At 43.7% G+C, this 13,071-nt stretch overlaps 1 protein-coding gene across 1 annotated transcript in view; it reads right to left on the reverse strand.

Annotated features, from left to right (window-relative positions):
- ubxn11 (UBX domain protein 11) overlaps positions 1-13,071 on the reverse strand; it is an 89,912-nt gene that overhangs the window by 68,511 nt on the left and 8,330 nt on the right. The window contains exons 4-7 of the mRNA XM_041213231.1: positions 6,809-6,909; positions 6,607-6,661; positions 5,920-5,990; positions 1,559-1,685 (exon numbers count right to left, since the gene is read on the reverse strand). Of these exons, the coding sequence (XP_041069165.1) occupies positions 1,559-1,685; positions 5,920-5,990; positions 6,607-6,661; positions 6,809-6,909 (354 nt within the window). The remainder of the gene's footprint in view (positions 1-1,558; positions 1,686-5,919; positions 5,991-6,606; positions 6,662-6,808; positions 6,910-13,071) is intronic.

Genomic DNA, 13,071 nt, shown 5'->3' on the forward strand with positions numbered 1-13,071 from the left:
AAGCCTCCCTGTCTCTGCATCTCTGCAACCTCCTCCAGTCCCATAACTCGGTACTACTTTCAGTAACCTCTCTCACTCAACAACCCTCTGAGATATTTGTGCTCCTGCAATTCTGACCTCTTCTGCATTCCAGATTTTCCTTGCTCTACCATTGGTGGCCATGCCTTCATCTGTTTAGGCCCCAAGCCCCAGAATATCTTTGCCATACATCTCCGACTCTTACTCATCCTTTAAAATGCGCTTTAAAACCTATCCCTTTTGACCTGTCCTATTTTCTCCTTGTTTGACTTGGTATTAAATTTGATAACGCTTCTGTGAAGCTCCTTGAGACATTTTACCACGTTAAGGGCACTGCATAAATGCAAATTGTCGTTATTGTTCAGCATCTTTACACCAATACATTTATGTCTATAATCTTGGCTGTCACATGAAGATTGACCATTTGACCAACACGCCAAAGGGCTGCTAACAGCTGTGGAACTCTACACTGGCAACAGCCACTACTGAACTTTCCAAAGGATCATGCTGATTTAGTGGAAATGGTTGACGGATGAATATAGTGGGTTAACATAATTGGAAAAGCCCTGAGAACCAATCTAGAGTTACACAACCCTGGGAAAGCCACACTGCTGGCGGGGCACTTTGTGTCAGTCTAGTCCAATGATTCAGCTGACATGGCAGGTGGGGAGTGGGGGGTGAAGGGAAGGACCAAACCACGAGACTTGGAGACGATTGGATGTAAATTCAGAGGTCCTGCACTCCCAACATGAGGTATGCATGGGCACTGAACACAAACACATGCACACATGCACACTGACCATCCAGCCCACGCTCGCTCCATACTGGGAGTATGGTTTCATAATATTAAGAATTCCAGGCAAAGTTAAGTTCCAGAGTCCAAAACTTGGAGTCATTAAGATAATGATAAATCAAATAAAGAATTCCAGGAAAACCTCTTTACCCAGAGAATGGTTAAAATGTGGAACTCGCTACCACAAGGAGTGGCTGCAGCAAATAACATAGATGCGTTAAAGGAGAAGCTACGTAAGCATATTAGGGCTAAAGGAATATAAGGAAATGATGGGGTTAGATGAAATAGGTTAGGAGGAAGCTCTTGTGGACCATAAACACCGTCACGAACCAGGTGGGCTGAATAGCCTGTTTCTGTGCTGTTAACTTCTATGTAATTCTATTTAAAATGGGGTGTTGGTGTAAATAAAATTACTCTTCCAGGCTAACTTTCTCCTTAGAAAAAAGTAAACTTAATCATACAGTCCCCTAAATTATGTTCCTACGGTTTTGAAACCATCACAATTTATCCCAGTCAATCCACTTCCAGATGTTGAACTTATAAAGAATGTGTTTAAAGGTGTGGGGAGGGGGTAAGGTGCGGGGGGCTAGTGAGGGAGCTCTGAAGAAGTTTCAGTCCAACATCTATGTTAGATATCTAGGATCTGTGCTGCACCCTCTCCAGGATCACAAGCTCCCTGGGTTGCTGTGACCAGAGCCTCATGCTCTGCTTCAGGGCTAGACCTCATCCAGTAATCCTATGACTTACCTGGGTATGAAATTAGCCCACTGGGATCAGGATGCTCCTGGGGCTCCTCCTCCTCCTTTAGATACACACTACTGGCCTCATCCTTCTCTGAACCGACCCAGATCATCCCATAATCATTCAGGAACTTCTACAGAAAACAACATGGAACATGTCAGCACACTTCTCCATTCTTCATACAGTTTTTGATTGATTTTTAAAGGGGTATTTAAAAGGAAGTAACTTTATTCAAAGCACTGTCTGAAAAGGTGACATAAGCAACATGCTATCAGAGAATGATATGGGAAGGAGGCCATTCAGTTCATGTATCTGTGCTGACCCTTTGGGCTAGATTTTCACTGAGTTGAGATGACTCAGGAGCCCTTTAAAAATGGTAGGTGTGTCTCCTATTCCAGGATTCCCAACCCCATTCCTGGCATTTTCGATTTTCAGGAGTGTCTTTTAAGGGTGTGGGCTGGTTTGGGTCACGAGCACAAATCCTGCACTCCTAGTCTGGCCGGCTCTGTTGCGAGGATAGGCATGTTCTACTGAGCTGCAATTTTCATGGAATTGGGCCAGCTTTTCTTACTGTTGCGGCTCATGGCGCCTCAAGAGCTGTTGTAAACCATTGGCTGCATGAGGGAATCTTTTGAAGGGTAACTTCAAAAAGTCTTCCTCATGCCCCCCATGCTAAGGTATGACCCCCACTCACCCCCTATGGACTCTCATGCCCCATGCCATGATTTATACCTGAAAAACCCATACTGCCCCTCATGCCTCCCTTGCAAATGTATGATTCTCAGTCAGCCCTTAAAGCCCCTCATGACAAGGTATGCCCCCCCAAACAATTTCTATGGCCCCTCATGCCTCCATGCCAAGGTATGCCCCCAATCACCTGCTTTGACTCTACATACCCCATGCCAACCTATGACACTTCCATATCCATTCACCCACCATACACTGTATAGAAGCAATAAACCCTATAGTGACAGTCGTATCCGTAAAAAAGTCATTGATAAGATTCTACTTTCTTTAAAAAAAAACTCCTCTTTACTACAGCCCAATAAAAGGGTCATTCATCCTGACCCTTTAAAGTATCAATAGCACAAACTGCAGGCACTTGAAATTAACAGCATAGATCAGAGAGTCAGAGCTGTCAATTAAGCAGTGCTTTCCCTGAGGCTCAGGTGTTTCAATGGGTTAATGGATTTCTGGACTCTCAGCCTGAAATACATAATGAGGCTTGGCTGAGAGTCCAGAAATCCCATCCTGGAGGGCACTTGCTCTCAAGGCAGGGTGGGTGGAGCCCGGAATTTTCTCAACTCCCGTTAGCTGCCTCGAGGACAAAAATCCAGCCCTTTGAAATAACAATCCAATTATTCCTATTCCCCTGTCTTTGCCCTTTCCCCAAAGCCCTGCAACATTTTCCCCTTCGAGTATTAATCAAATTCCCTTACTAATGGAGTGCTGCACTGTCAAAGGTGCCACCTTTCAGGTAAGACATTTGTCTTTTAGGTGGGTGTAAAGGGTCCCAAGACATCATTCAAGGTAGAGCAAGGAGCTCTCCCAATGTCCTGGCCAATATTTGGCCCTCAACTAACATCACCAAAAAGATGTTAACTTGGTAAATCCATGGTAGGTGAGTCAGCTTCTGTAAAGACTGGATTAGTGCTCCAGCTCGGTAACTGCAATGATATAACTTGCTTTTACAGATTCTAGATATACATGTCCAGCATATTCTCTTTTTCTAACTGGTCTTTTGTGGTATTGTTGTTTGAGGGATCTTGTAGTGCATTGCTTTGGCTGCCAGCTTTTCCTATAAAAGCAACAGTGGTTACTCTTGAAGAGGTTATTCATTGTTTGTCAGGCACTTTGAGATGTTACGTGAACAGTGTGATATCAATGCAAGTTCTTTCCTTCCAGGACCTTGTAGCTAGACGTCAGCATTAGATGAGACTGAAGTTGTAGGTGGCTGGGATACTCAGCCCCATTTGGATTCGTTGACCCATGAAAGGCATCACAAGAGACCAGGAGACAGGCAGGTAGCTTAGAATTGTCCATCATAAAACGTAGCCAAAATAGTTGAAGGGTGCAACCAAAAGTTGAAACAATCTTCACAAAGCACACACAGGAAAGGGAAGGGATAGTCTAGGAAAACACTCAGTACAAAAGGAAGAATATAGCAAATGATATGAGACACAATAATATTAATACATGATTTCATACTCTAAGAGTAAAAAGGAAATAAGAACTAGAATTGAGGTAGCACCTTCACAATCTCAGGAAATCCCCAAAGGACTTTACAACCAGTGTCGTACCTTTGAAGTAACACAGGAAATAACTTGCATATAGAAAGGTTCCATAAGCACCAAGAAGATAAATGATCAGATAATCTGTTTTAGTGATTTGGGTTGAGGGATAAACATTGGCCAGGAAAAATCCACTGTTCTCTGTCAAAATAGTGGCTCGGAATGTTTTACTTCTACCCAAGTGTGTGGATAGGGCTTCAGTTTAACATTTCCTCCCAAAGACAACATTTCCAACAGTGCAGCACTCCCTCAGTACCACACAGGGAGTGTTGACCTAGGTTATGTTCTCAAGTCTTTGAGTGGAATTTGAACCCATCATCTTCTGACTCAGAGCCGTGAGTGATGTCCACATGGCTGACACTGTGAAGGAGGAAGAACCAAGTAGCTTAAAGGGACCCTAAGGAATAGCGCAGTGTGTTCCTGGGAGCTGTGTTTCAAATTGCTAAACAACATGAGGGAGCAAATTTGCAGAGCACCAGGGCCAGCAATGAGAATTTAGTGGGTACATGAGAGGGGGAACCAAATGTCATTAGACTAGCATTAATCTCATGTAAAATTATGGAAACCATTTGGAGGATTGGCCTGGACAAACACCTATGGGGATAGAACCAGAATGGATTGAGAAGGGAAAAATCATTGAGGATTTTACAAATAAAGTAGATCATGGAACTTTTTATGATTTGGACTTTTAAACAGCTTGAAGGCATCATGGCAGCTCCCTGGGAATCTTACATCATGCATCATAATCTCTCACTGCTTGCAGACCTGATGGAGTGGAATCTTTTTTGGTTGATGAATACTCCTGGATGATCTGGAGAGCCTTGATTACCACTTTTGTGCAATCTATGACTTCCTGAATCTGTGGAAATCTGACCAGAGGAGCAAACCCAAGCATCCACTCTTTCTGACTGACCTCATTAGTAGTGAACTGCACACAAGTGGAAAACGTGGCATCCATCACCCAGGAGATGCCGTGGTGGGCAGCAGATTCTGACATTCGACAAATGTTACCAGCAGTTCTTTGGAAGAAGCCAGGGTGAAGACATTAAGAGCTGTGGCGACCTTGACCGCTGCTGGCAATGCATGCCCACCTTGTCCTCTTGGAACGAAGTCTTCTTCCAGGATGCTACAAAAATGTTAGTGACTATCTGACAGAAAAGTCTGAGGCACTGGTGCTCAGTCCTGACCAGGGAGCTAATCCTTCGTTTGTACACCTTGTTTTGGGGGCATTGCCACCTATGAGCTGGAGCTCTGTGTTCACCCGCTCTGAGCTGTGGAGCAGCAGGGGGTTGAGGAGAAGGCAGCTCCTGCTGCTGTTGGTGCTGTTCCTGCTGCTGCTGGCACTGCTCCTGCTGCTGCTCCTTTTGTGCCTTGTCTGAGGTCCAAGGTGGAGCTGTGTATGCTTTTCCCATGCTGCTATGAAGGCTGAAAGCTGTGAAGTGCAGATTAAAAGGCAAAAAAAAATCCCTCCGAGATCATAGAAATTCTCTCTCAAATTTTGAAAATCACCTCCAAAGCAGTGGAAGCATACTCAGAACAAGCCCTGTGAACATAAGCTTTGGCAATGAAGCAGCTGATTTATTTCAGCATTCAAAGGGTTTCATGCCTGTCAATTTCTCAGCCCTGTCAACTCTTGTTGTCTTCTTGCCTTTTTTCCCTGGCGAGGTCCACAGAGCAGAGAGTTAAAGTCAGAATTCTGGGTTAAAACTGCAGCTATTGATCATTCAGCATATTGTATTTCAGACCCCCTATATCAGGGGTTTCTTACTCACTGAGGAACGCGCTCAGATTAGCGGCAGGAAGTCAACAGGTTCCTGACTGCTTCCTGGCACACTAGTAGTTTCAGATGTTTAACCTGCTACCTGCACAGAAACCCACCCTCCTTAACATAAAATCCTTAAATTTGTGCACCCAACTCCCCCACCCCGTAGATCAGGTTCAAGGAGGGAAATGGAGTACAATATTCACAGGTTTCAGTGCTTGGAGTAAGAGAAGAGTGAGAAGCAAGAGGGTCATGCAAAAAATGAGTTTGAGTGGGAGATGGTGCGATGAATCTTGGTTCCGATGCTCTCTTACCTCCATTTCCCACACTTGATTCTGAAGCTGAAGTAATTTTTCCAGCTCCTGTTGTCTTTTGGGCTTATCAGCTGTTAGGAACAAGGACAATAGAGAGAAACAGGCTTAATAAAAGAAGACAAATCTCCCAAACTCTCTCTCCCATCCTGCCAGTCCCAAGTTCCAATCTAGTTAACACTATCTCTGTGTAACAACTCCCTGATGAAAAAAATCCTCATTTTGCCCCGGATAATCCGTCATAATTTATGTCCAACCCTGCTGCCAGTAGAAACTGTCTCCCTATTTACTTGATCAAAAACTCTTGTAAATTTGCAATCCCCTATTAAATCTCCTTCAACATTCTCTGCTCTAAGAAGAACAACCCCAGCTCGTCTGGTCTCACTGAAGTCCCTCATTTCTGGTACCGTTCTGGTAAATCTCCTCTGCACTGTCTCCAAGGCCTTGACATCCTGCCTAAAGTATACAAAATAGGTAGCAGAGGTCAAACCAGTGGTTCATAAATGTCTGCTAGCTAGTAATGAGGCTTGGTGTCATGAGCAAATTTGACAATACTGCAATTAGTAATGTAACTGCTATAAATAAAAAGCTGAGGCCTCTGCAGAGCTCTGCACCATGCTACACAGCAACTACGTTACACAGCATTAGAACTGGACACAATTTTATTCACGGTAATGAAATGGCCTTTACCATTGGACAGTTGGAGTAAACTCAGCTTTTCTTCCAACACAGCTATTTTCTGGTTCTGTCAAAAGAGAGAGAATATGATTGAGCCTCTGTTGAAGAAAACATTTCAATGTCTCAGTGTTATGACAAGGCAGGTAGCTGGATAACTCTTTCATGGCATTGGTTGGGAAACTCCTGCCTTGCATTGCCTGGGAAACTCACTTACCTTCCTGCTGATCTCCTGTGCCTGGGTTTGGACCCGCTGCTCCATCTCGGTCAGCCGTTTCACCATAGTGGACATGAGCTCAGCATCACTGAGACTCGAGACTGGAGACACACAAACATAATGTTAAAGAAAAAGGCAAATATTAAATAATTACATCACCATTACCTCAACATCCAACATGTAATAGAATCATAGGAACCTGCCCAAAGGGTAGCCCCTTGTGCAGATACAGTGCCATGTTGGAGCTCACAGTTCTAATGCCATTTTCCTGCTAGTCCCTATACTCATTCCATCAAATGATTAACTAATTTCCTCTCAAACATTGGGACTTAATTACCTTCAGTAACCTTTCTTCATTCGTTGGAATGAGCAGCCCTGTTGAGCCCTGAGTCTGTCTCAGCCAAAAATGGCTGGCATCAGGAATTGGATTGGGAAACACCAGCTGTTTCTGATATTTTTGGATTTTTCCCATCTCCGCTCTTGACCTTGGCAGGACCTGAAAATTCTACCCCCTCCATCACAAGTTCTTCTACTTTCTCCTCTAAATCATCGGCCATTTCCACTCCTGTCTCTCACTAACTGCTCCTGAAACATCCATCCAAGCCATTGCCATTTCAAGATTCAGCAACTGCAATGCTGTCCTGACCAACCTCCCATCCTTTGCAATCCGTGAACCTACGAATATACAAATGTATGTATGAACATACGAATTAGGAGCAGGAGTAGGCTACTCAGCCTTTCCAGCCTGCTTCGCCAGTCAATAAGATCATGGCTGATCTGATTGTAACCTCAATTCCACAGTCCTGACAACCCCAATAGCACTTCAACTCCTTGCTTATCAAGGATCTATCTACCTCTGCCTTAAAAATATTCAAAGACTCTGCTTCTACTGCCTTTTGAGTAAGAGAGTTCCAAAGACTCTCAACCCTCAGAAAAAATTTCTCCTCATCTCTGTCCTAAATGGGCGGCCACTTATTTTTAAACAGTGCCCCTAGTACTAGGTTCTCCCACAAGAGGAAACATTCCCTCCACATCCACCCTGTCAAGACCCCTCAGGATCTTATATGTTTCAGTCAAGTCACCTCTTACTCTGCTAAACTCCAGCAGATACAAACCTAGTCTGTCTAACCCTTCTTCATAAGACAACCCGCCCAATCCAGGTGTTCATTTAGTAAACCTTCCCTGAACTACTAACACGTTTACATCCTCCCTTAAATAAAGAGATCAAGACAGTACACAGTACTCCAGATGTAATCTCATTAACACTCTATAACTGAAGCATGACCTCCCTAGTTCTGCATTCAGTTTCCCCTGCAATAAATTATAACATTCAATTAGCTTTCGTAATAACTTGCTGTACCTGCACACTAACCTTTTGCGATTCATGCACTAGGACATTTAGATCCCTCTGCATCTCAAAGCTCTGCAATCTCTCACCATTTAGATAATATGCTTCTTTTTTATTTTTCCAGCCAAAATGGACAATTTCACACTTTCCTACATTATACTCCATTTGCCAGGTCTTTGCCCACTCACTCAACATATCTATATCCCTTTGTAGCCTCCTTGAGTCCTCTTTACATATTACTATCCTACCTATCTTTGTGTCATCAGCAAATTTGGGAATCAAACGTTCGGTCCCTTCATCCAAGTCATTGATATAAAAAAGGTGATGTGAGAGTGGCTTCCATTGACATCAAGGTCATGTTTGACCGAGTGCAGCATCAAGGAGCCCTAGCAAAACTGGGGTCAATGGGAATCGGGGGAAAACTCTCTGCTGGTTGAGTTGTACCTGGCACAAAGGAAAATGTTGGAGGTCAGTCATCTCAGCTCCAGGACATCACTGTAGGAGTTTCTCAGGGTAGTGTCCTCAGCCCAACCATCTTTAGTTGCTTCATCAATGACCTTTCTTCCATCATAAGGTCAGAAGTGGGAAGGTTCGCTGATGATTGCACAATGTTCAGCACCATTTGCAACTCCTCAGATACTGAAGCAGTCCATGTCCAAATGCAGGAAGACCTGGGCAATATCCAGGCTTGGGCTGACAAGTGGCAAGTAACATTCACGCCACACAAGTGCCAGGCAATGACCATCTCCAACAAGAGAGAATCTAACTATCACCCTTGACATTCAATGGCATTAATATCACTGAATGCCCACTATTAACATCCTGGGGGCTACCTTTGACCAGAAAGTGAACTGGACTGGCAATATAAATACTGTGGCTACCAGAGTAGGTCAGAGGATAGGAATCCTGTGACGAGTAACTCACTTCCTGACTCCTCAAAGCTTGTCCACGATCTACATGGTACAAGTCATCAGTGTGATAGAATATTCTCCCTTTGTCTGGATGAATGCAGCTCTAACAACACTCAAGAAACTTGACACCACCCAGGACAAAGCAGCCTGCTTGATTGGCATCCCATCCACAAATATTCACTCCCTCCACCACTGACGCACAGTAGCAGCAGTGTATACCATCTAAAAGATGCACTGCAGAAACTCACCAAGGCTTCTTAGACAGCATCTTCCAAACACACGACCACTGCCATTTGGAAGGACAAGGGCAGCAGACACATGGGAACACTGCCATCTGGAAGTTCCCCTCCAAGTCACTCATCATCCTGACTTGGAAATATATCACCATTCTTTCACTGTCGCTGGATCAAAATCTTGAAACTCCCTTCCTAAAAGTAATGTGGGTGTACCTACACCACATGGACTGCAGCGGTTCAAGAAGGCAGCTCACCACCACCTTCTCAGGGGCAATTACGGGTGGGCAATGAATGCTGGCCTAGCCAGCGACACCCACATCCCTTGAATGAATTTTTAAAATTGTAACTATTTGAGGCCCCAGCACTGATACCTGCGGTGCACCACTCACCACATCTTGTGGCACCACTCATTACATCTCTGGCACACAACTCATTACATCTTGCCAACCATCTGACACGGGCTTCATGTGCAACTCCCCCTCCCCAATCTTGTGAATCACAAAAAGTTAGTATGCAGGTACAGCAGTTAATTAGAAAGGCAAATGGAATGTTGTCATTTATTGCAAGAGGAATGCAATATAAAAGGAGGGATGTTTTGCTGCAGTTATACAAGGCATTGATGAGACCACATTTGGAGTGCTGTGTACAGTTTTGATCTCCTCGGTTAAGAAAGGACATAATTGCATTAGAAGCAGTTTACAGAAGGTTCATAGAAACATAGAAACTAGGAGTTTCGGCCCTTTCAGCCTGCTCCGCCATTCATTGTGATCATAGCTGATCGACCAACTCAGTAGCCTGCTCCCACTTCCTCCCCACACCCTCTGATCCCTTTTGCCCCAAGAGCTATATCTAACTCCTTCTTGAAAACATACAACATTTTGGTCTCAACTACTTTCTGTGGTAACGAATTCCACAGGCTCACCACTCTGGGTGAAGAAATTTCTCCTCATCTCAGTCCTAAATGGTCTACCACATAGCCTCAGACTGTGACCCCTGGTTCTGGACTCCCCCACCATTGGGAACATCCTTCCTGCATCTAGCCTGTCTAGTCCTGTTAGAATTTTATAGGTTTCTATGAGATCCCCCCTCATTCTACTGAACTCCAGCAAATATAATCCTAATTGACTCAATCTCTCCTCATATGTCAGTCCCGCCGTTCCAGAAATCAGTTGGGTAAACCTTCGCTGCACTCTTTCTGTAGCAAGTACATCCTTCCTCAGATAAGGAGACCAAAACTGCACACAATATTCCAAGGCCCTGTACAATTTCAGCAAGACATCTGTACTTGAATCCTCTGGCTACGAAGGCCAACATTCCATTTGCCTTCTGTACTGCCTGCTGCACCTGCATGCTTACCTTCAGCGACTGGTGTACAAGGACATCCAGGTCTCATTGCACATTCCCCTCTCTCAATTAAAAGCCATTCAGATAATAATCTGCCTTCCTGTTTTTGCTACCAAAATGGATAAACTCACATTTATCCACATTATACTGCATCTGCCATGCATTTGTCCACACATTCAGCTTGTCCAAATCACACTGAAGCATCTCTGCATCCTCCTCACAGCTCACCCTCCCTCCCAGCTTTGTCTCATCTGCAAATTTGAAGATATTACATTTAATTCCCTAATCTAAATCATTAATATATATTGTGAATAACAAGGGTCCCAGCACCAATCCCTGCGGTACCCTACAAGTCACTGCTTGCCATTTGGAAAAAGACCCATTTATTTCCACTCTGTTTCCTGTCTGCCAACTAGTTTTCTATCCATCTCAATACACTACCCCCAATCCCATGTGCTTTAATTTTACACACCAATCTCTTATGTGGGACTTTGTCAAAAGCCTTCTGAAAGTCCAAGTAAACCACATCCACTGACTCCCCCTCATCAACTCTACTAGTTACATGCTTGAAATATTTCAGTAGATTTGTCGAGCATGATTTCCCTTTCATAAATCCATACTGACTCTGTCCGATTCTGTCACTGTTTTCCATGTGCTCAGCTATTAAGTCTTTTCTAATGGACTCTAGAATTTTCCCCACTACCAACATCAGGCTGACTGGTCTATAATTCCCTGTTTTCTCTCTGCCTCCCTTTTTAAATAGTGGGATTACATTAGCTACCCTCCAATCTGTAGGAACTGTTTCAGAGTCTATAGAGTCTCAGAAGATGACCACCAATACATCCACTATTTCTAGGGCCACTTCCTGGGATGTAGATTATCAGGCCCTGGGGATTTATTGGCCTTCAATCCCATCAATATTCCCAACACCATTTCCCTACTAATACTGATTTCTTTCAGTTCCTCCCTCTCACTAAACCCTGTGTTCCCCAACATTTCTGGTGTGTTATTATTGTTCTCCTTTGTGAAGACAGAACCAAAGTATGTATTTAGTTGGTCAACCATTTCTTTGCTCCCCATTATAAATTCCCCTGTTCCTGACTGTAAGGGTGACATTTGTCTTCACCAATCTTTTTCTCTTCACATACCTATAGAAACGTTTACAGTCAGCTTTTATGTTCCCTGCAAGCTCACTCTCGTACTCTATTTTCCCCTTCTTTATCAATCCATTGGTCCTCCTTTGCTGAATTCTAAACTGCTCCCAATCCTCAGGTCTGTTGTTTTTTCTGGCTAATTTGTATGCCTCTTCCTTGCATTTAATACTATCTCTAATTTCCCTTGTAAGCCATATTTTGGCCACCTTTCCTGTTTTACTTTTGCGCCAGACAGGAATAAACAAGTGTTGCAGTTCACCCATGCACTCTTTGAATGTTTGCCATTGCCTAACCGCTGTCAACCCTTTAAGTAACATTTCCTAATCCATCATAGCCAACTCACACCTCATACCATCGTAGTTTCCTTTATTAAGATTCAGGACCCAACTATGTCACTCTCCATCTTGATGAAGAATTCTATCATATTATGGTCACTCATTCCCCAAGGGGCCTCGCACAACTAGATTGCCAATTATTTCTTTCTCATTACACAATACCCAGTCTAGGATGGCTTGTTCTCTCGTTGGTTCGTCAACATATTGGTCCAGAAAAATATTCTGTATACACTCCAGGAATTCCTCCTCTACGGTATTGTTACTAATTTGATTTGCCCAATCTATATGCATATTAAAGTCACCCATAATTACAGATGTTCCTTTATTACATGCGTCTCTACTTTCCTGTTTAATGCCATTCCCAACATCACTACTACAGTTTGGGGGTCTATATACAACGCCCACTAACGTTTTCTGCCCCTTAGTGTTACTCAGCTCTACCCATACAGATTCCACATCGTCGGAGCTAATAACTTTCCTCACTATTGTGTTAATTTCCTCTTTAACCAGCAATGCAACTCCACCGCCTTTTCCTCTTTGTCTGTCCTTCCTAAATACTGAATACACCTGGATGTTCAGTTCCCATCCCTGGTCCCCCTGCAACCATGACTCCGTAATCCCGACTATATCATACCTACTTACATCTATTTGCGCGGTTAATTCATCTACTTTATTGCGAATGCTCCTCATGTTAAGGCACAAAGCCTTAAGGCTTGTCTTTTTAACATTACTTGTCCTGTTCCCATTATTTTTCACTGAGGCCCTGTTTGATTCTTGCCCCTGATTTCTCTATCACTTTTCTTATTCTGCTTTCTGTCTTTTGTTCTTGTTTTTGATTCCCCTCCTCTGACTCCTTGCATAGGTTCTCACCCCACTGCCATTTTAGTTTAAACTCTCCCCAACCACTCTAGCAAATATTCCCCCTAGGACATCAG

The sequence above is a fragment of the Carcharodon carcharias genome, chromosome 19, assembly GCF_017639515.1.
Source record: "Carcharodon carcharias isolate sCarCar2 chromosome 19, sCarCar2.pri, whole genome shotgun sequence".
NCBI lineage: Eukaryota > Metazoa > Chordata > Chondrichthyes > Lamniformes > Lamnidae > Carcharodon > Carcharodon carcharias.